Source organism: Petaurus breviceps, unplaced genomic scaffold, assembly GCF_028583685.1.
Source record: "Petaurus breviceps papuanus isolate PSGF00001 unplaced genomic scaffold, PetGlider_PUasm1.0 175, whole genome shotgun sequence".
NCBI lineage: Eukaryota > Metazoa > Chordata > Mammalia > Diprotodontia > Petauridae > Petaurus > Petaurus breviceps.
In genome coordinates this window covers 34,569,288-34,592,493 of record NW_027185764.1, presented here as the reverse complement: position 1 = coordinate 34,592,493, position 23,206 = coordinate 34,569,288, and the positions used below count along the sequence as shown (strand labels likewise).

General features: G+C 37.9%; 1 protein-coding gene across 2 annotated transcripts in view; it reads left to right on the top strand.

The window, feature by feature from the left end:
- HAPLN1 (hyaluronan and proteoglycan link protein 1) overlaps positions 1 to 23,206 on the top strand; it is a 103,970-nt gene that overhangs the window by 37,103 nt on the left and 43,661 nt on the right. The window contains exon 1 of one of the 2 annotated variants that reach the window (XM_069085063.1): positions 7,961 to 8,184. The exons of the other annotated variant lie outside the window; for it this stretch is intronic. Coding sequence (XP_068941164.1) covers positions 8,133 to 8,184 — 52 coding nt within the window. The 5' untranslated portion in view covers positions 7,961 to 8,132. Of the gene's footprint in view, positions 1 to 7,960; positions 8,185 to 23,206 lie in introns of those variants that run through there. 2 annotated transcript variants of the gene reach the window in all.

Genomic DNA, 23,206 nt, shown 5'->3' with positions numbered 1-23,206 from the left:
CCAAAAGCACTCATCACAAATAAGGAGACCAAAAGAACCCAGGCAAATATTTAATCTCCTTGCAAATCAGAGAGATCTGTTAGTCAAAGACAACACTGGTTTAGGGAAACAGCTCATATATAAAACATTATGTAAGCAGATAATGGAACTTCAAACATAGCATTCCTTCAAAATAGTGAAAAGCAAGTTAGAAAATGCCTTTTCAGAAAACTTGATGGCACATGCAACTAAGAACATTTAGATGAAACTGGAGAAAAATAACAAACAAAAAAGAAAAAGGGGAAGAAGGGAAGGGAAGGAAAGGAAGGGAAGGAAGGGAAGGAAGGAATGGAATCATCACATCTGGAGTTTACCCTCTCAGGACCTTATCTGTTTGTGGTTCCTTATCTGATGCAATGGACCTTTCAAAGTCTGAGGGTTTAAATAAGCAACTTCTTTAATAAAAAAAAGTTTTTATTAAAAGTAAATTTTAATTTTAAAAAAGAAAATCCAGTAATCTTCAGGTAGTGTATTATTAGGAAGTTATATAAGGTTGTCCTCCATATGGAATGAATTGCTTCTTCACCTCCTCCTCTTAGACTCACTCATTTTGTTCAAAGCTCAGCACAAACACCACCTACTTCATGTGACTTTTCCTGATCTTTTCTATTGCTAGTGCCTCCTCTCTTCAGCTTATCTCATACCGGTATTTATATCTATTCTACATTTTCCATAGATTTTAATTTGGACAGGTTAATATTTTATTTGTATTTAAATGTAGATCCCATTTAGAATGCAAGATACTCTAGAGATCTGTTTCTCTTTTTGGTTGTATTCATGGTACCTGGCACTTCAGATACTTAATACACTTAATACATACTTGTTGATAGTTTGACTTATAAGACGAATCTGGAAACAGTGGCTGAACTTGACCAAATAAATACAGAGGTCTGATCATGCCATTTCCCTGCTCAGGAAGGTCCAGTGGTTCCCTCTTGCCTCTAAAATAAAATACAAAGCCCTCTGTTTAGAGTTTAAGGTCCTTCACAGTCTGTCCCCAGACTGCCTTTCCAGGTTTATTACACATTACTCAACTTCACATACTCTCCAGCTCCGTACACATGGCATCCCACCTCCCATTTCTGGGGCATTTACACATTACACTCTTTACACATTACACATTACACTTTACACATTACTGCTCCTCGTTTCTTCTCACCATGTCTGGAATCCACTTGCTCCTCACGTCAGTGCCAAAACAGCCTCCAAGAAGAAGTGTATCCTGATTTTCCTTATTGCTATTGCCACAGTTAACAGGTACCAGGCACTGAGTTAGACAATGAGGTTACAAAGACAAAAATAAAAGCATCTGCCCTCAAAAAGCTTACATTCTAGTGGGGGGTGGGAGGACCAACATGTATGCAGATAAATAAATGCAAATATTATTTTATATTTGCTTTGGATACATTTTGTATCTCCTTATCTGCACACATGTTGTTCCCTTTTCTCTTCCTCCCTACACAATGCTAAGTTCCTTCTTAGCAGAGGCTGGTTCATTAAATTTTTATGTCTCTGTTATCAAATACAATTTCTGGAACATAGCAGAGACTCAAAGATTCTTGCTGAATAAATGAATGGAGGCTTAATTTTCAGATTTCTTTGATGTTTGACTTCATCAGAAAAGATGAAGCCCCCCTCAGTCAATATGTCTTTCACACACATTAAAATAATACGAGTCTATGATACATGCAACTATGGAGAGAGCTGAATGGTGACATGCTATGTATGGACCCCAAACAAGATGGAAAACAGGAAGTGTTGCAGTTAGCACCTGATAAATGCTTACTGATTACACTCATTTTCAGTGTTCCATATCGTGGAAGATGTTCTGCTCAGAGTTCAAACAAAAGATGGAAGCCTTGATTGATAGCAAGGCTTCCAAATGCTAATAGCATCAATCCCTGGAAACAGGTCAGTGAAATTCACAGTACTACAGAAGAGGCTGATCTCACTATACACAATGGAGGAAGAAGAATGAAGCATGTATATTGACCAAACTACTACATGCAGCTGAATAAAAGCTCATCAAATTCATTATATCAATGCATTTATTTTATTGCCATGTGTATTACTTATATCAAGATTTAACTTATGTCCATATTTATCTTCATTGTCTCAATGTACTTATTGATTATATTAAAACAGATAGCAATATATTTCTCTTGGGCAAGAATTGCAGTTGGGATCATGTTTGGTATAGAATTGAATATACTTAGAGATTAGACTGGTGTGCATTTGGAAAAAGGCAAAATGTTTTCAATGGTCTCAGGTTAGTCCCTGCAGAAAAATCCAATGTCTTTAAAAATATCAGTATTCTCTCAAATTGCTTATTTGAACCCTCACTAACTCAAGTACCAAAATTACTTGGGCAATGAAAAAGATTCATGATGAAGATAGTATACAGCCAACAATGACTTGTGTTTGAGAAGTGGAGAGTCATTGTGGAAGACAGAAATGACTGACCAAGAAATTAATCTGCTTTGGGGGCTGCTAGGTGGTGCAGTGAATAGAAGACCAGCCCTGGAGTCAGGAGGACCTGAGTTCAAATCCGGCCTCAGACACTTAATACAAAACTAGCCGTGTGACCTTGGGCAAGTCACTTAACCCCAATTGCCCTACCTTCCCCCCTCCAAAAAACAAAAAAGAAAAAGAAATTAATCTGCTGTTACATCAAGAGCAAAATACAAAGACAAGTACTGTATGACTTTCCTGAAGAACCCAGGAAATAGAAATAAAACTTTCTAGCTCTTTCAGTAAATCTCCTTTGAATGGAAAGACAGAAAAGATGAGAAGGTGTCATGGGACTCACAGGTGATAGACAGGACCTGGAACTTGCAATTGTGAGAGTCAGTTGATAAATTATCAGTGTAAGCATTTACACAACAGAAATCAGCAAGCACTGTAAACCAAGGTTTGATTTGTTGTTTTGATGATTGTTTGGACCTAAGAAAGTGATGAAGAAAATGTTAATAATGCAGTTTAAGCTTAAAAGTATGTTGGTACATTTTTTTTCAGAGAATCAGTTGTTAAATATTTACCAGCAGAGCTCCTTTGGGAAACAAAGATAGTGCATTGATGGAAGAAATCAAAGGATCATCCAAGTTTGGATGGCTTCCCTTGTTGCATCTCAGCATGTAAACCAAGGAGAGGTGGGGGCAAACTTAGAAAATAGCCAAAGTTTCTTTCCTGTGCCCAGACACTCAGTTCTGTCACTGAATCAACAGAAAATCCATTATAGTGTAACCTCCAAAGGCCTACTGCTAAGTTCTAGACACCACTGTAACTTATCAGTTCTTTGTCCTATCACTTCAAGGCTCTACTCTGATGAACTTATTCAAGCAAATGTGTTAATGGAGAACAATGGCTTAATGAATTTCTTTTCCCAGATAACAGTTTTAAAAGGGACCTTTTATATCCTGAGGAGTGGCATTTTTTGGCTGGTAGGGGAGAAGTTTAGGCAATGGGAGGCATTTCATATGTTCTTTAAATATTTGCTGAATGAATGAATGGAATGTAGTTAGATGCTTGTTCTGTTTATACAAAGGGCAAGCCCATAAGTTAAATGTGTTTGCCTTGGGAAATTAGTTCTTGCCCAGAAAAAAAGATCATTATTGGTATTACTTTATATGAATTAATTTTATTCTTCTTTTAGACTATAATTTTTGGATTCTACTAGCCTGTTCTTATTTAAAAAATCTCATGATGTTATTAAACTCCTTTTGTACCATATTCCACAATTTCTCACTATCCTTTTTTTATTCTCCAAATTTATCACATCCTCCACTTTAATTTTAAGTTAAATTGTGTTGTAAGATTCCTAAGGGCATGATCTCTTGTTTGTTATTGGCTTTGTACTCATAGAACCCAGCATAATGTCCTTCCATAGTAGGTGTTTAATAAATGTTTGTCAAAATTAATTCATTTCCTCATATTGGTTTTGTTTCTGTTTGTTGTTGCTGCTGTTGTTTTGGTAGTATCAAATTGTCTCTTTCAGGAATGAGTAACAGATCTTGCCAGATGTTAAAAAAAAGTTCATTTTTCCTCTGCTCCAAAACTGTCTGAAATTAAATAGCTGCTTACATCTCTAGCATTTCGGCTATGGTGTCAAGCTCAAATAGAAATGGGGGAACTGATCCATACATAAGGATCCTTGCAATTGAGTTTGTTTTAAAATGCCAAGTGATGTATGTTTTATTGTATCTTCATTTGTTTTGTTAAACATTTCCCAATTACATTTTAATCTGGTTTGACCACACTCAAGAGTATTGTGAATGCAAAATGGCAAGGGGAAGGCGTATTAGACTTGTCTACAGTCTCACGCATGCTCTACTCCACTATCATCCCATAGCCCCAGAATTCTGGCAGTGGCAAATACAGTTATAAGGGAGAGCCCCAGGTGTTCTTATACAGGCTTTTACCAAAGCACAAGGGTCCAATGTGCTGGTATCTAGATGACTCTCAGAGAGAGAGGCATAAAAAGGTAGAGCACTAATCATTGAGTTACTTCATCCGTGACGACTTTGTAGCTCTAAGCAAAGTTGCTCTCCCACTATTGGGCTCTCCATGAGAAGAGAGAGGGTCTTCTAAGTGGAAGAGAGATACATAAAACCTCACTGACAGAGGCCAGATTGGACCCTGTGGTCTCACTCCTCCTTCCACCTACCCACCATTCTGTCCTCCACATCTTCTAATTTGCCTTCTCTTTCCCTGTGGCATGTCATAGGTGCTGGATTGGAGTAAGCTTAAGGGATGTTGTTAGTGTCTGGTGGGAGAGGACAGAAAAGTGATCTGGATGGTCTTTTACCCTCCTGAGGGAACCCCCAAAACTTGAAATCTCCTTCTTTAGGCTCAACATGCATCCTCATTCTTTCTTTCCATTGGGATCTACAGTTTGCAGCTCTCATTTCTTTATTTTGACACTAATGTAATTGCTAGAGCTTCTAAGTCAAGGAACTCTCCAGTGGACTAATATGTTTCAAAATGCAATAAGGAAATGGTGAAGTCTATCTGGCATCTAACTCCTGCAGCTGATTCATTAATCACAGGTAGAAAACTAGTGGGACCCTGACTGTTATACACAGTCAATCAGCCAACACCTTAGTAGATGTTTAATACCATGTGAAGCACCTCCACCGTGCTGAACTCTGAGGGTACCAAAGCAAAAACAAGAGCCCCTGCCCTTAGGGACCTTACAATATAGCTTAGTTAACTAAAAATTAAAGAGAGGGATACTGATAAAGCCAAAAGCAAGACGGAGGGCTCCCAATGCTTAAGATTCAGCCTGTTCTTTCCACTGCATGTGCCTCTGCTGATTAGAAGTCCTCCAAGTCTCAGATTCCTTTCAACTTCTGTTACATCCATGTTTAACTTCTTACATCTGTCTGTCTCTAAATCCCATCTCAAGGATTCTACTAGAAAATTCCCAATGTCTGCATAAAGACTGGGGTACTGTGGTGAATTCTGACACCCCAAAACTATCATTCAGGTGAAGGCAAGAGCCTAGGTAGGGAAGCCAAGTCTATCACACACGGCGCACACTGCTTCATGCTCTACATTCCTGTCTTTATTATGCATACCTCCCAGTGACAAAACCTTGAAATTTCACCTGTCAATCAACAATGTACAGGCTCTTTGTCTCTCTCTCTCTCTCTGCCTCTCCCTCCCTCTCTCTGTCTCTGTCTGTCTCTCTGTCTCTCTGTCTGTCTGTCTGTCTGTCTCTCTGTCTCTCTCTCTGTCTCTCTGTCTGTCTGTCTGTCTCTCTCTCTCTCTCTCCCTCTCTCTCTCCAGGTTAATGTCACCTTTGGGACTCTTACCTAGTAGGTGAATACTCAATGTGCCACAGTGATACATTCAGGAATTATTGAAATGAATGAAAATGATCATGTTAATGTACCAGTCATTGTGATTAGTTTGTGTAAGTTTGTTTTTGTGCACTTGGCAGTGACCTGTTTTGCCTGGTGTTTGTTGCCTCCAACCTTGTGGAAGCACCTGAGTCAACTATGTGATACAGGGGGTAGAGCACTGGCCACTGGGAACTTGTCAGGAAAACTTAAGTTCAGATCCAGTCTCAGACACTTATTATCTATGTGACCCTGGACAAGTCACATTACCTCTGTCTGCCTCAGTTTCCTCAACTGTAATGAGGATAATAAAAGCACCTACTTCCCAGGGTTGTCATGAAGATCATATGAGATATTTGTAACATGAGTAGCACAATGTCCAACACATAGAAGATGCTTAATAAATGCTTTTTCACTCTCCCCACCCTTTATAGCTTTTTTCGTTCTCCTCTCTCATTTCTGTCCATTTTCAGTGGGTCTGCTTCTTACTACATTCATCATCACTTCTGATCTTTATCATTACTCCCTCCCTTTTTCTTCTACTTTTTTTTCTTCATTCTCTCTCTCTTCCTAATACTTCTTATGTTTAGCTGTTTTAATACCAATGGAGGGTAGACTTTATAATTATTCTTGGATGATAAGAACACTTTGTGACTTTCTCAATCTAGGGAACTCCTGGTGTGAATACTCCCTCCACTGATGCATATAGGAAATTCAACTGTAACTGTATAGTCTTATGGTTATGCTAGTGCACTGAGAGCTTAATTTATTTATCATTGGTCACAGTGAAGTTAGAATGTCTTAGTGGCAATACTTGAATCTAGGTATTATGACTCCCTGGCTGGTCCTCTATATACTGTGTGAGGCTGTCTTTATTAATTTGAAAATAGTATACAAATTCCAACTCATTGACCTCTTCTGCCACCATTTATTTTAAAATCCTTTTCTATTGCCCTATCAATAATTTCTTGCAAGCCCAAAGTTCTTTCAAGATATGCTAAAATTTCTAGCCTTATGTGTATATGTATATGCATATGTCTATGTTTATGTGTATGTGTATGTGTATATGTATGTATATGTGTATATATGTAAGGCTTGAAATTCTAGCATCTATAAATGCTACATATATGTAAATGTCATATATATAAATGTTTTCTATATATGTATATATAAATATAAATGGCAAGGTCATCATTAAGCAGTACATTATTAAGAGGAATTGGAATCTTGAAATTCATGAACAAAATTTTCCAGATTATCAAATAAATAGTCCGTTACATTGCTGACTTCACAGTATTATTGTAAGAGAATTGCTTTGAAAACATCAAAGTTCCATAGGTATGATCTTAAATTTGTGTTTCTATTCCTAGTTCATACAGATAATAATGGACACTTAATAATTGCATGTTGATTGACTGGTTGAGTTGATATTCTACCAGAAATGCTTGTTAGATGTAATTCACTGAACTGTCTTAGGCTAAAATGGAATTCGTCAATACCTTATACAAGAACGATCATTTGGTTCAAGTTTTATAAATCAGTTACATGGTTATTTAAAATTACTGAGTGATTTAAATACAAAGAGTTTAAAATAACAATAGAAAGATTGCTTAAAATGTAAAACCTATTTAAAAATTGTATTCTTAGAGCACAGAGTCATAGGAATCACATATTTACTAGTTGGAAGGGACTTTGAATATCCCATATTCCATCCCCTTCATTCTTTAGTTGAAGAAACTGAAGGCCTGAGATGTTGTGATCTTCCCAAGTCAACATAGGTGGTAAGTAACAGAGCCAGGATTAGAATACAGTTCCTTTTATTTCAAAGTCATGCTTTCTCCATGACAACATGTTGCCTGCTTTCCTTTTTTATTTGACTCAATAACTAGATAATTTTATCTCCACTTTTGGTACTATGTAGACCCAATTTTAATGACTGGCAGCAAGCATTGTTATTTGTAAACCAATGAGCTGAATCCTGCATGAGATCATATTTTGAAATAGGATATGGACCAATGGTAAACCTGATTTGGGATCTTGGAAAATATCTTAAAAGTGACAGCCAAAAGAGTTTTGAGACAGCATTAGGCAGAGAAAAGAGAGGGGAAGTTTCTGCTTTTGCGAATCATTATTCTAATTGCAGTTATTTTTACTTTCAATCTTAACTTGGCACAATTAAATTACTTCGCAAACCACTGGCAATAGCACTTTGTATGTCTGCAGTATTCAGTCAGAATCCAGAGCTGGGGATAAATGTACATTCTTTCTATGCCTTTACAGAAACTATTCACTGGTCGGAATCTGGGTGAGTTGCCTGATTCTTATTACTTGAAATCTAACTTGGAATTGCCTGCTTAGTGATTCAAATTAAATCTTGTTTTATCTGATTGAATTATCTTAATGTCAGAATCATGATGTCACCAAAGGCTGCCTTTTGGGATGTTTTTGCCATTTGTATTATGATACCCAGTGCTAATATCATGTTTGAGTATTGGAGAGTAAAAATTTGAAATTTATCACAATTGTCCTGTTTTTCTTCAGTTGAACTGATTATTAAAACAACATTCTATTAACTTGAATTTGAAAGATTGAGAAGATTATTTAATTTCATAATAGTGTGATTAATTTTCTGGGCTGTGTGTCCAGAAAAATCACTCCTCAAAAATGTTCATGCTAAAAGTTTTTTTAATTGTGTATTTAATCTAAAATAGCATTGAGGATTTATATAAAATTTTAATATATATATGCTTATATAGAAGCTAAATCTGAAAAAAAATCTTTGGAAAAGGAAGCCACTTACACTTCAAATATGAAGGCAGTTAAAATAGCTTCGTGCATGTCTAAATTTCAGGGCATAAATCAAATGGCAACTCTCCCTCTTTCTAGCCTCACAGATTTTTTTTTACTAGATGAAATCAATACATTTGGAAAGAATAGTTTTGTTTTATTTGCCTTACTCCTATTTGGACTTAGTATTGTTCCACATTTCTGAAACTATCCAATGACAACCTAAAAGTCCTTGGAATAGGCTCTTCATGCCATCTCCTGCCCTCTCTCTTGATGTTTGAGATGAATTGTAGCTGTCTCACTATGTTGTTGAAAATCGTGTCTGTAAATGTACCAAGCTCTTTAACATGCATGAGTTTAAGCTTGACTTAAATTGAAAGTCACTTGGGAAGAAATCCCGTCGACCTTTATAGAGCCATTAATAGCCTGCCACATTCCCTGTCAGTCTTCATGAAACATTTATTATTACAGATAATGACAAGCAGTCACTTCATTTTATGCATTCTGGGGGGAAAAACATTTTAAGTCTAATTTTATTGTTGTTGAGTGCAGGCCTTTGTTGTAGATGCTGTTAAGATCCTAGTCTATGGAGTCAGATCAGAGCTAATCTCTGAAAGTAAATATCTTTCATGTGAAGTTCTATCAGGGAAACATTCATCATTCATTTTAAAAGAAAGAATATTTTGTGGAACAACCCTTAAATATCTCCTTTTGAAAAAGAAATGAATTGAGGCCAGGAACAAAGAAGAGTTGACAGTAATGAATTGTTTTAGACTAAATTATCTAAGGCACGTGGATTTATTAACTTTCCTATCTCAAGTTTCCTTAGCAACAAGAAGTATATAATTTGGTTGTTCATATACTGCCAATATGCTATGTAAGCATTTAGCATATGGAACTACAAAGAAATCATAGGTTAAGATGAGAAATAGAAGAATTGTTCATTTGCATTCTTAAAGAGTTAGTCATAGTTTAAGAATTATTCAAGAAGAAATTTTATTTTAGTGAATTTTTTCAATGCCATAGATAAAAATGAATGCTGTTTTTGCACTTGCCAGGAATGCATACTAATGGTATTAAAATGTGCTTTTCAGATTAGTTGCTGTCTATATTTTAAGCTTCTATGGTTCAAGCAGTGATTGATAATATTTGGTTAATAATAACAATAGTTTCCATTCATAGAACATCTTCCATTTAAAGGATACTTACATACATTGTATCATGTGTTCCTCAGAATAACCCTGTCATGTAGGAATCACAGTTATTATAATTCCTATTTTACAGATAGAAATCTGAAACTCTGAGAGTTTTTTACTTGCTCAAAGGCATACAACTAGAAGCAATGAAGTTGGAATTTGGACCTCAATGGCCATTTTGTTTCATTTTGCTTTGCTTTGCTTTTGCTTTGCCATGTTAATAAAATACATTCACTTAAAAGGTGGCCCTGTGTTGAGCAGGTCAGGCAGATTTGTAATGACATGAGTCTAGTGGGTTTATAATCTCATTTTGATGAGTATTCCCTCCAGTGATATGTACTACAACCCATCCATTCCTGCTCACTCTGTGAAAATCTTGGTCATTGCCCCCTTCCATAAATTGGCCATAAGGTGTCCGCCCTATGTCCTGTTGGAGGAAGGGTTCCTCAAATTCTCTTGACATTTCAGTGATAGGCTATCTATTGATTGTCCCTTGTTCTCAATATATGACTAGCTTGATTTGTCTTCCCTCTTATGCATTTCTCTAATGATATCCTTCATTCTACTTCTTCTGCATGATTAGTCATTTGTAACATTGCAGCCTGCCTACCACAAGCCTTCTCATTACCCTTTGGGTGTTGCTCAACTTCAGTTCTTCAGAAACAAAGCTACTTCATAACCCACAGCCATTCAACATTACTATAAGAATGTTGGCAATAAAAATATAGACCTTTGATTTATGGAAATGTTTGGGCTCATTAAAAGCACTGCCTAATTTCCCAAAGGTAATCTATCCCACTGAAAATATTAGTCATTATCAACACATGTTTATTGAGTGCAATACTGCAGCATTTCCATCTATTTGGTGGAGAGCAGACATCCAGAATTAGTCTTCTAAAGTACTGTGTTTCCTGAGAGTACTACTCCTTGACTCACACAGAGACAGAGCACAATAAGGTCTGGAGCACACAGAAGTATCGGTAAGCTACTGTCATCATCCCTGCTATAGCCATGAATTTTGAAGCCATAAAATTCTTCTGCTAACTATCATACTAAGATGCCAGCATAGTGTCAGTGGGAAGGATTAATATAAATGGCATCAATATGGTGAACCCCTGAGAATGGAGGGTCAGCAGGCTGCCTGAGAAAGGGTGAACTGAGGTCAGAAAAATGAAGCAGGTTAAAGTTTCCATACATAGTAACAATGAGATTGGTCCCATTAGGGGCTATTGTACTTTTAGCCTGAGTGAGATGGGGAAAGAGAGAAAGAAAGAAAGAAAGAAAGAAAGAAAGAAAGAAAGAAAGAAAGAAAGAAAGAAAGAAAGAAAGAAAGAAAGAAAGAAAGAAAGAAAGAAAGAAAGAAAGAAAGAAAGAAAGAAAGAAAGAAAGAAAGAAAGAAAGAAAGAAAGAAAGAGAGAGAGAGAGAAAGAGAGAGAGAGAGGAAGGAAGGGAGGAAGGGAGGAAGAGAGAAAGGAGGGAGGGAGGGAGGAAGGAAGGAAGGAAGGAAGGAAGGAAGGAAGGAAGGAAGGAAGGAAGGAAGGAAGGAAGGAAGGAAGAGAAAGAAAGAAATGATAAAAGAATAAGAAATTTTGTCTCAATACAAAAACAACCCTTTCACTCCTATTACGTAAGTAAGTAATTGCCCTAGTGGCCATTTTCCTTTGATCCAAATCTATGACTGATTCAGAATGACAAGAGCTAGGCACCCTACTATTCTTCTGATGGTATATATATTAGCTACCATCTGCTTGTGAAGTGGATAATCAGGCCAAAAAAAAAACTTCAGTAAGAAACAGGTAATTAATTTTAACCTTGAGCACATATTCCTACCCACTAGTCTACACAGTGAAAATCATAACACATAGAAATTCAACTAAGGAGGTAGATGGAATATTGATTGAAGAGTTTGTCTCTTCCAAGAAACAATTAGAAAAAGAAAGTTAAGAGTTTTTATAGGTTTATAATTTGTGTATATCACAACCTTAATTTATTGAACAATAAACTCATCTTTCTTTGATTTAGATGTTTATTGATGTGTTTTTTTTTCAGTTTTCCAAAAAAGTGTTGCATAACATTACTATGAAGCTAGCTTGGTGGGATAAGACTAACATTAACATTATAAATTAATCAAAAAAAGACCTGGACTTGCTGACCAATGGGTAGTTTGAGCAAGTTTCAAGGAATCTATTGAAGGAATGAAGGACTTATTCTAAACATTGGTCTATTCTCCTACAAGACTAGTTGCTTTCACCATCTAGCAAAGAATCATAAACTATTTAACATGTTACTAAAACAGATGGGATTGCTATATTTTCTTTAAAAAAACTTGTGAAATAATTTGCAAGACCACAAATGCATAATAAAGCAGAAAAGATGGCTAAGAACCCTGATAAGAAAAAAAAATTAAAGAGGAATTAATAATCAAAAAAAGATAGAGTGGGGGTAGGGAAAGAAAAAAGATAATAGAGACATACATGAGAAGAAAGAGAACAAAGAGAGAAGAGAATAGGAAATGAAATAGCAAGAGGGGAAAAAATGGAATCTGTATAGAGAAGAGAGGGAAAGTGTAGGTGTTTGATACTCTGCAATGTTTGATACTTGTTGACCACTCCTTCCTTCTAGAAATCCTCTGATCCTGGGTTTTTCTGATTCTGTTCTCTCCCTGTCTGTTTGATCAATCCTTCTCAGACTTCACTGGAGGATCATCTATCTATATAGTGCCCCTCAAAGTGGCATATTTTTGGACCCTTCCCTCTTCTCTGTCTATACTCTCAGCTCAAATGGACTCAATTAGCATTTCTGTTCAGATGACTCCTGTATCCATAGCCCTCATCTCTCTCTTGAATCTGAGTCCCTTGTTCGCGACTGCCCATGAGGCATCTTTACCTGGACATTTCATAGCTAAGTCAAGTCTAGTGAAATCAAGTCAGCAAGCATTTTTTAAGTACCCACCATGTGCCAGGCATATGGTTAAGCAAAGAAATGCAACAACAACCTCAAAAAGTCCCTGTTATCAAGGAACTCCCTGTCTAATGGGGGAGATGACAAACAAGATATAAACAAAATACTCAGCATTTCTAAAACAGAACTCATTATCTATTTCTGTAAAGTTTACCCTTCTTCCTAATTTCCCTATTTCTTTCAAGGGCACTACTATTCTTTCACTCACTTAGGTTCACAGTCTAAAGAACTTATCTTCAATGCTTCATTTTCACCCTTCCATCTCCAATTAGTTGCCAAGTCTTGTCTATTCTATTTCTTCAGCATACTACTTTTTTGCCTCATACACACCAGGCCCTCATAACTTCTCACCTAGACTATTTCAGTATTCTCCTAATTATTCTCCTAGTCTCTACCTTCTTAAATCTTTCCTTCCACTCCTGCCAAATTACTATTCCTAAACCACAGATCTGACCAAAGGTCCCCTTCTCAAAATCCTTCAGTGGCTCCCTATTACCTTTAGGGTAAAATACAAGCCCTTCTATTCAGGCTTTAAATCTCTTCACAATCTGGCTCCAACATATCTTTCTAGGTTGAAGAAGTAGAGTTATCAGGACCTTTTATGTTGATATTTGTTTCTAGCTGAGCAGCCAATCAAAAAATCCTTCTTTACCACTCAGTAGACAGGAAACAGTCACAGAATAGTTGCAATGATCCAAAATAGGAAAGGACAGTCCATTACACATGCAAAAGCAGACTCACAAAACACACATCAGGCAAAGCACACCACAGGTGCTCCTAAGGATATGACTCACACTGCCTAGTCCCTCCTTATATTTAGAAGACAGATAAAAGGTTGGGAGCTAGACATGTGATTTCGTTCTTTTTTTTTTTTTAAGCGATCAGGGTTAAGTAACTTGCTCAAGGTTACACGGCCAGTTATTTTTGTGTGGGTGCCAAGTATCTGAGGCCAGAACCGATCCCAGGTCTCCCGACTCTGGGGCTGGTGCTCTTACTCACTGCGCCACCTGGCCACCCGTAGACATGTGATTTCAATAGTATAGAGCTCCTCTGGCGAGGACTATTTTCTACCAATGCGGGTCAGCACCTTCTCTGTACCTTCTAGTCTTGAGCTCTCAGGAGCACTGAGAAGTTTAGTGACTTGGCTAGGGTTACATGGCCAGTATGGGGCAGAAGCAAAACTAGAACCCCCATCTTCATGGCTCTAAGGCCAGTTTTATCTCCACTCTGACATGGCTTTCTCTTTAACATTCAGAGTGAAAAACAGAAAATCTTAACCTTTTTTTTCTGTACCACGAACCTTTGGGTAGTTTGGTGAAGGTTATGATATTTCTCAGGATATTGTTTTTAAATGAGCAAAATAAAGTGCACTTTACTACAAAGGAAAGAAATTGTATTGAAATATCTCTGTCTGTGCATCATCTATACCTAAATTTCCATTATCTATATGTCTATACCCATCTATATCTGTATTATCTATACCAATGTAGATATCTAGATACCTATTCCTATATCAATCTCTGTCATCTATACCTACATCTATGTCATATTTCCATAGCTTTATTGATATATCTGTATCAGTCATTATCTCTCTATCATCTATATTGTCTATAGCTATATCATGTTATATTTCTATATCTACATCCATGACTATCTATTTCATAGATATATGTCACATACCTAGGTTAGCATCTATATCTATGTAGACATAAATATCTATACTTGTATATCTGTCTCCCAATCATCTATATCAAGACTTCCTAAACTTGCGACCCCTTCAGCAATTCTTAATCTGTGGGTCATGACATATCTAACCTATATTTATGTCATCTTTATGCCATATATCTATAACTATACCTATATCTGTATCTATCATCATTATTTATCTATATCTGTCCATTATCTATCATCAGTATATCTATAGCTTTCTATATCAGTAAGGTCAAAGACCCCAGATTAAGAATTTCTTGTCTAAAAACTGCAATGCATGACACCATCTTCTTCTCTTTCCACCCAAGCCACAACCTTAGCTCTAGATAAAGAAAAAGGTGGGAGGTCATTTTACGTTGTTCTTTTTTTCACAGACTGAATCAGCAGCCAAAATTATTCCTCATCTCCTAGCTGGCCTACTCGTGATACGGCTCCCCTTACTTCGCTAGTGTGGTCCTAGACAGTAGAAGCAATCTCTGTAGCTGTCCTAATGCTCTTCAGATATGGTTGACTTCTCCACAATTTGTGTTTCACTTCCCTGGATCTGAGACATAGCTTTTGACATTTTGAACATCCCATTGGAACTATTAAGTAGTATTTGAAAATGTGCATTGTTATCTTCATCATCATCAACATTACCACTACCATCATCATCCAAGTTTTCATTTTTAAACAGTGCCATAACTAATTAATTTTTTAAAAAGTTTTTTTTGTTTGATGGGCTTTATCTATCATGTTCATGTAATAATGATACATTGGAATAGGATTTTTTTTTAAGATTTACTATCATAATGAGCTAAATAAATGTTGACAATTACTACTTGGAAGCCAGGAAATTAATCCTGCCAGACATCAGAAAGTTTATGCCTTTAAGCACCAAAACCTTTCTTATTTTAAACATTTTAAGAGGAAGCTTTTCCAAATGCATTATAGACTTCTGTGTCTTCTTATACAGGATACAGACCATAATTTACACTTTTCTTAGAATCATTATGGTTTTCAATTATTGTCAAGGGCTTTTGCATGCTTATGCCTTTAGGTACTACTGAGAGAGGCAGTTCTGGCTGCCCCAAAGGGGCATTGGTAGGAACTGCCAGAGCTTGTACTCAACTTGCATAGTTTCTGAGAACACAGCTTCACCCCAGTGCCACAATGAGACATTAGGGTAGTCTGTGAGCATTCAAAGCCCTCCATCAACTGACTGTCATTTCCACTTTCTTCAGTTAGGAGTACACAGTGACTTGAGTCTGAATCCTGCCTCTGACACTAACTAGCTGTTTGACCTTGGGCAAATCACTTAATCTCTCTCATATTCAGTTTCCTCATCTGTAAAACGGAAATAATAACCTACCTCCTGGGTTTTTGTGAGAATCAAATGACATAATATTTGCAAGACTTTGCAAACCTTGAAACATTATATAAATACTAGCTAGCTAGGGCAGCTAGATGGTACAGTAGATAGAGTGTTAGGTCTGAAATCTAGAGAACTTGAGTTCAAATCTGTCCTCAGACACTTACTAGCTGTGTGACCCTGGGCAAGTCCCTTAACCATGTTTTCCTGTTTCCTCATCTGTATGGCAAACCACTCCAGTACCTCTGCCAAGAAAACCCCAAACAAGGTTAAATAGAGTCATAAATGACTATTAGACAACAGCTGTAGTCTGTCACTCAGCACCCCCCCATCTGCCAAGAAAATGTGTTTCCCCAGTCTGCATGAAACATTTAGTCCTCGCTTTTATTCTTTTTCTTTGTCTCCAAACCAGGACTAGCAGGTTCTTCAACAGGCTCCAGACACTTCTTCAGCAACCGCTCAGTGACATTTCTGAGAGAAGGTCACTCCTGGCTCTGTGGCCTCCCCGCATTTGCCATTCAATTAGATGTGTTTGCTCTTTGTTGAGCTCTGGCTTGTTCAGTGTTCTCAAGGTGTTTTAGGGGACTCTCACCGCTTGTACTTTATGCTCCTCATAGACAGAGACTGTTTTCCTTTTCTTTCATAGTCATCAATCATATCGAATACAGAGGCAATGTGTTGTAGTGACTAGAGAGCCAGTCTCAAAGCCAGGAAGACCTTGGTTCAAGTCATGTCCCAGACCCAGACTAGCTGTGTGGCCATGGGTAAAGTCACATAATCTCTCAATGCCCCAGGCTTCTGCAAACATTAGAAATTTCAGACAGGGTGTGAAGCTGCACTGGTAGAGGGAATTTTCCCTCCTTGGAGTTCCCTATGTACATGAAATGAAATCATAGGTCCAGTACCTGTTCTGTCTAATTTACAATAGTCCTTACACACATAGAGAGCCTCAAAGATGTCTTTTAGAGCTAGAAAGCAACTTAGAGGTCACTTTGTTCAACCCCCTCACCTTATACGTGAGGAAGCTGATGAATGGAAATGACTGCTCAAGTTCACATAGCTCCTTGGTGGCAAAGTCAGAAGAAGTAGATCTTAAGATTCTCAGGCCAGGGTTTTTCCGACCTCTGCCTGGCTCATAAAATGATCGGGATTAAGAGAGAGAACCAACCTTACAAAGCATCCAACCTAACTCCCTCACTTACTTAGGAAGAAATGGGATTCCTCACTGAATAATTAATACAGCTACCCTGTATGTGTACCTTTATGTATGTTTGCAAAGCACTTCACGTGTTATCTCATTGGATCCTCACAACCACTCCCAGAGGCAGGTGCTATTTTTTATTCCCATTTCACAGATGAGGACACTGAGGAACAACAGGTTCAGTGACTTGCTCAAGGTCACATTAGCTATTAAATATCCAAGACAAGATTCAAAATCAGATCTTCCTCCTGCCAAGTCCAGCACCCTAAGCTCTGTGCCACCAAGTGCCTAAGAGAAGGTAAATGGTTTACTCAAGCAGCAGACTCAGGATTCAAACCCAGGTCCTATGTGTACAAGTACAGTGTTCTTCCCACTAGGCTGTGGTATAAATTAATGTAATTTTACATTATGTGACTTGATTAGAGTTTACCTCCAAATGGATATTTGGATGAAGAACTTTATTTTTTCAATAGTACTCCTGCTATTTGATTTTTAATATGGAAGGAAACCTCATCTTTGGCCCTGTTTTAAAGCATATTATAACATTGAATAGTGCAGGTTATAAGATATTTCAGTGCCGTATGACTATGAATTATAATTCAGGTATTTCCATTAGCTTATATAAAAGTCACCTATCATTTCTGCCCTGTTCTTTTATTTTCTGTTTTTTAAAGCAATTAGGGTTAAGTAACTTGCTCAATGTTACACAGCCAGTTATTTCTGGGTGTGGTGCTAAGTATCTGAGCCCAGATTTGATCCCCAGGTCATCCTGACACTGGAGCCGGTACTCTTACTCGCTGAGCCACCTGGCCACCCCTAAGCAATTGGGGTTAAGTAACTTGCTCAAGGTTACACAGCCAGGTGTTTCTGGGTGGGTGCTAAGTGTCTGAGCCTGGATTTGATCCCCAGGTCATCCTGACACTGAGGCCAGTGCTCTTACTCTCTGAGCCACCTGGCCACCCCAACCTGTTCTTCTTTTCATAAGTGAGGATTGTAAAAGGGACCAGAATCTCAGGTGAAAACATTCCCTAGATAAAAGCAAGTCCAATCCTTACTCACAACCCTTCAGAATGGATAGCATCATTACATTAATGATAATTACATAGGTCAGGATGACTGATGATGACCCCAGATTCATTGGGAGACCTTGGCTTTTTTAAGCTAAGATCTTTCCCAGGTCTCAGTTTGTCTGAGACAACACCCATTCAGTAGTTAAAGACTAGATAAGAACTGAGATAAAAGATGGTCCACTTTGCCTTCACAAAAGAATCAATCAGTCAGGGGGAGACCCTCAGAGGATCTGGCCAGAACAGACCCATTACTCTGAAGGTTGATATTTTACAGATGTTGAACTGATCATTGACTAAAGACTAGCTTCTAGGTGTTTTTTTGTTTTCTAGACTTTAGGTGGGCCGTATGATGGTGTCCTGCCAAGTCCATTTCATATCTGTCTTACTAAGGCAGATTGTTGGCTGTATGGAACACTTACAAGTGTTGACTGATAAATGATTTCACTTTTAGTGCAAAACATTTATTTGATTTATAAATTTCATTTTGGCTCTTAAAAACCTATTGAGGATTTTCTCTTCTGTGTGTTCTCTCTCCAAGACAATGCTATTATCACCTATTCTGAAGCAAGAATGATATTATAAGTAAGCCAGAGAACAACTCTGCTATGAAAATAGCAGGTGTCAGACTAACTTTGCATACATAAAAAGAAGCGTTTATTCTGTGAGTGATGTGTGTGAATGCTCATGTGTTAAGGTGACAAACACTATTAATCTCACTGAAAAATTGTGCTCAAATCATATAAATCTCTGTGCGTATGTATGTGAGCAGCGGATAGAACTCCAGGTCTGAAGTCAGGAAGACCTGAGTTCAAATTAGACCTCAGACACTTACTACCCATATGATCCTAGGCAAGTCACCTCATCCTGTTTTCCTCAGTTTCCTCAGGAAATGGAAAACAACTCTAGTATCTTTGCCAATAAAACTTCAAATGGAGTCATAAAGAGTCAGAACCAACTAAAATGACTGAATAACATTGTTTTTGGGCTCATTCTTGTTTCTCAAAAAGGACAAATGACATGGTGGGGGGGGTGTCTTGACTTGCAAGTAAATTGGATTTAATTGAGGCAGAGTTGTGCAAAGTCATCAGCTTCACTTTCTCCTCCAGAGTCATCAGAGTCCAGAGGCATCTGATGCAATACCCATTCAGTAGTTAAAAACTAGATTAGAAACGAAGTAAAAAATGGTCCATTTTGCCTTCACAAAAGAATCAGTTAGGCAGAGGGAGACCCTCAGAGAATCTGGCCAGAACAGAAACAATTGACATTTATACTCACCCTGAGCCATCAAAACCCAAATAACAAGCAAATAAGGCTATTATTGCCCAATCAGTGAGAAGCAGAGGGATTGGGGTTTATAGGTATGGTAGAATAAATAGAGAAGGAAAAAATCTATAATTCTATAAAAATAAATAAGTAGGGAAGAAAAAAATCTAGCCCCCAATACCTTGAAAAGTATAAGCAATCAAAATTTATATTCCTTTGGACAGAGGAGCCACATGTAAAGGTGTGACTCCCCACAGGGACAGAGGAAAGAGAGAGAGGAGGAAGAAAAAGTAGCAGCATTGCCTAACTGCAACTGGCTTGTTGGGTCCCCCGGGGGGGCAGCAAATACTACTCACAGATTAAAAAGCAATAAAAACAATTATGTGTATGTATAGGAATAGGGACTGGACTTCATTAATATAGAAAACTGCAGGGTAAAGAAACTCCCTCTACTGATGCACCTTCTCTGCCAAGTAGAGTTGTAGAGAATTTCATAAAGCCCTTAATGAAGAACAGCACCTGCTCAGCAACTTAGAATCCAGGGCCTTCCAGACTTTGAGACTAACTCTCTCTCCATGTCATAATGCTTCTTTTCCTCTTTCTTTCTCTTCTCTCCTTTTCTTCACATTCCTACCTTCCCGTCCCCTCTTCTCTCTCAATAAATGCATACATATATAGGTTTGTAATATATACCCATATATTACATATAGATGAAAAATTAAAGGATTCTTCCTTCAGGGAAAAAAAAGCATGATTTCTAATGGTATCAAGAGGCAGGAGGACCACAGGATTTAGAACTAGAAGGTACCTTACTGTAACTGTGAACTTAAAAAAAGAACCAGATAGTATTTAAGCCTACTACAGTGTAGCATAGTGGGAAGAAGTTAGAGTCAGGAGACTTGGATTCCAGACCCAGGCCTAGCACTTCCCAAAATATGGGACATTGGGTCCCTCATCTCTCTTGTTTCAATTCAACAAACATTTTTTAGACTCCTTCACTTTTGTCTTTACAAAAGTATCTTTGCACTTTGTCTGTGTCCCAGAACCTAGCATGGTGTTTGTTACATAGAAAATGTTTAATGAAAGCTTATTTGCTTGCTGTTTGTCCTTCATTCTCAAAGAGGACCATAACATCAGGAAGGGGATGCCATGACATGCAAGTGAATTGGATTCAAGTGAGGCAGGCCTGTGCAAAGTTACCAGCCTCACTTTCTCCTCTGGAACCATCTGGGTCCAGTGGCAAGATATAGATCAGGATGTCTGGAGATGAACCCAGGATGCAATGGAAACCTTGGCTTTTTCAAGCTAAGGTCTTTAACAGGTCTCAAAAGCTTATTCGGTGATTTGTTTTATATGTGTGTGTGTGTGTGTGTGTGTGTGTGTGTGTGTGTATACTGAACTGGGAATAAAAAACAAAAAAGAATCCAGTTTTTGTTCTCAAAGAATATACAACTTAACTCAGAGTGTCTGTGTGTGTGTGTGTTTTACTGAATCTATGATTTCATTAGTATACAGATTTCCCATGAAGAAATTTCCTCTTGGGACAGCTAAGTGGCACAGTGAATAGAGCACCGGCCCTGGAGTCAGGAGGACCTGAGTTCAAATCCAGCCTCAGACAGTTAACACTTACTAGCCGTGTGACCTTGGGTAAATCACTTAACCTCAATTTCCTAGCCCTCCCCGGTCCAAAGGAAAAAAGAAAAAGAAAGAAAGAAATTTCCTCTTAATGAAGAACAGCACCTGCTTGGCAACATAGACTTATCTAGGCCAGTGTATCAGAGTCAGGATTCCAAGAGCTGTTCTCTATCTCCCATGCTAGGCTGCCTCTCTCCCAGGGTTGTTGTAAGGATCAAATAAGATAAGGAATATAAAATCACTCTGTCACAGTATACAAAGAGAAGCCCTAATAAAGCATCTCTCTGTCAAATAGGATTCAACAGACATTTATTAAGCGTTCAATATGTGTAAAGCATTGTAAAAAAGATCAAAGTCATTCATGTGTGATCTTTTTTTGACCCCACTAAATCCTGGTGAGATAGACTAGACGTTGATGCCATTGTGCAGATAAAGAAGCCAGATAGAGAGTCATGTTCACTGAGCTAGTCAGAGGCAGAGCCAAGATGAAAGCTCATCTATCTGGACTCAGGAAGACTTGGTTCTTACGTTTGTTACTTGTGTGACTATAGGCAGATCACTTAACTTCCCTGAGTCTCAGCTGCCTCGTCTGCAAAATGAGGACAATAATATTTGTACCCATTTCACAGGATTGTTTTGTGTATTAAAGGTGATGATGAATGTAAAGTGCTTAGAAACCATATCAATATCATCTATTGTTACTATTATTATATCCTCACTTTGCCATGCTCTCTTTCCTCCAACTATTGGTGAACTCTCAATGATGAGTGCTCTCATTCCTTCATTTTATGGATTAATACTTGATCTGTGTACTTCAAAATCACCACCACAGTGACCAAGTATGTCTGTCATAACCCTATTAACCACTCAGTTATACCTTTAGTTACCAGGATATGCCAGCTTCAGTTCTCCTAATCAGACTAGTGTTCCTTTCTGCCATCCCCATCCATTCTTCTCCCATGTTACCAGGGCTGGCTCTAAGCTAAGTTCTGAAGAGGGCAAAGTTTGTCTTAATCACATTCCGTCTTCTGTTTCTTTTTCATTCTCTCTGACCTTAGGTTTCTCATTTGCTGCTCAGTGACCAAAGCTCCCTCCCCCACTTAGGCTGTCTAAATAGTTCTGCCTCCCTGGGCAAAACAACATACTTCAGAAGTATGCTGTCTTGTTCTCCACCATTAAAACATGCCATCTCTCATTCCGCTGCTCTCAGCTACCTGGAGGAGGGAAGCAACTTGTAAACTAAATCATGCTGAGCTATGAATGCAGGATGCTAGCATACTGTGTTATTCCTTCTTTGGTATATTTTGATTTTAAATTATAACTATTAAAAAACAGAGTGAATCGGGGGCGGCTAGTGGCACAGTGAATAGAGCACCGGCCCTGGAGTCAGGAGGACCTGAGTTCAGATCTGGCCACAGACACTTGATCACACTTACTAGCTGTGTGACCTCGGACAAGTCACTTAACCCCAATTGCCCTGCCTTCCCCCTCCAAAAAGCAAAAATTTAAAAAAAAAATAGAGTGAATTTCTAATGGTATAATTTCAGACATTAATATTAGAGAACAAGAGTAAGTTTTTGGTAGTTATTGAATCATATTCCATGCTTCTGGGCCTGCAAGCCATGCCTATTCTTGTCCCTCTGGCCTTTCTTGTATCCTTGCCCTTTCTTAGAATAGCCTTTCTCCTATTCATCCATCTAAATTCTATATTTCCAATCCAAATTTTACTTCTTTGTGTGTCATTATCTTTGGAGTTGTTTTAGGGTATAAGCAGAGAAAAGTGGTGGGGGTGGGAAACAGATGTAAAGTAGACATATATTAAATTTTAGGTATACTAGACACATAATACCAAGCCCAGTCCAGGGCACACTGTAGAATAGTTGGAGCCAGTAGGCAAATCCACACAAAAATAAATACTTGAAAATCAGTGACCTTTTTTTATATTTTTGATCTTTTTGTCAAGTCAACTTCTCAATGCCTCAATCTACTCACTTTTAAAATGAAGATAGTAATGAGAGAAATGTTGTGGTTTTCCTGCCTCTGATTTATCAGTCAAGTTATAACCTCTCATTGTTCCCAAGCAACTCTTTAGCTGTGGGGTAATTCAGTGTGTGTGTGTGTGTGTGTGTGTGTGTGTGTGTGTGTGTGTGTGT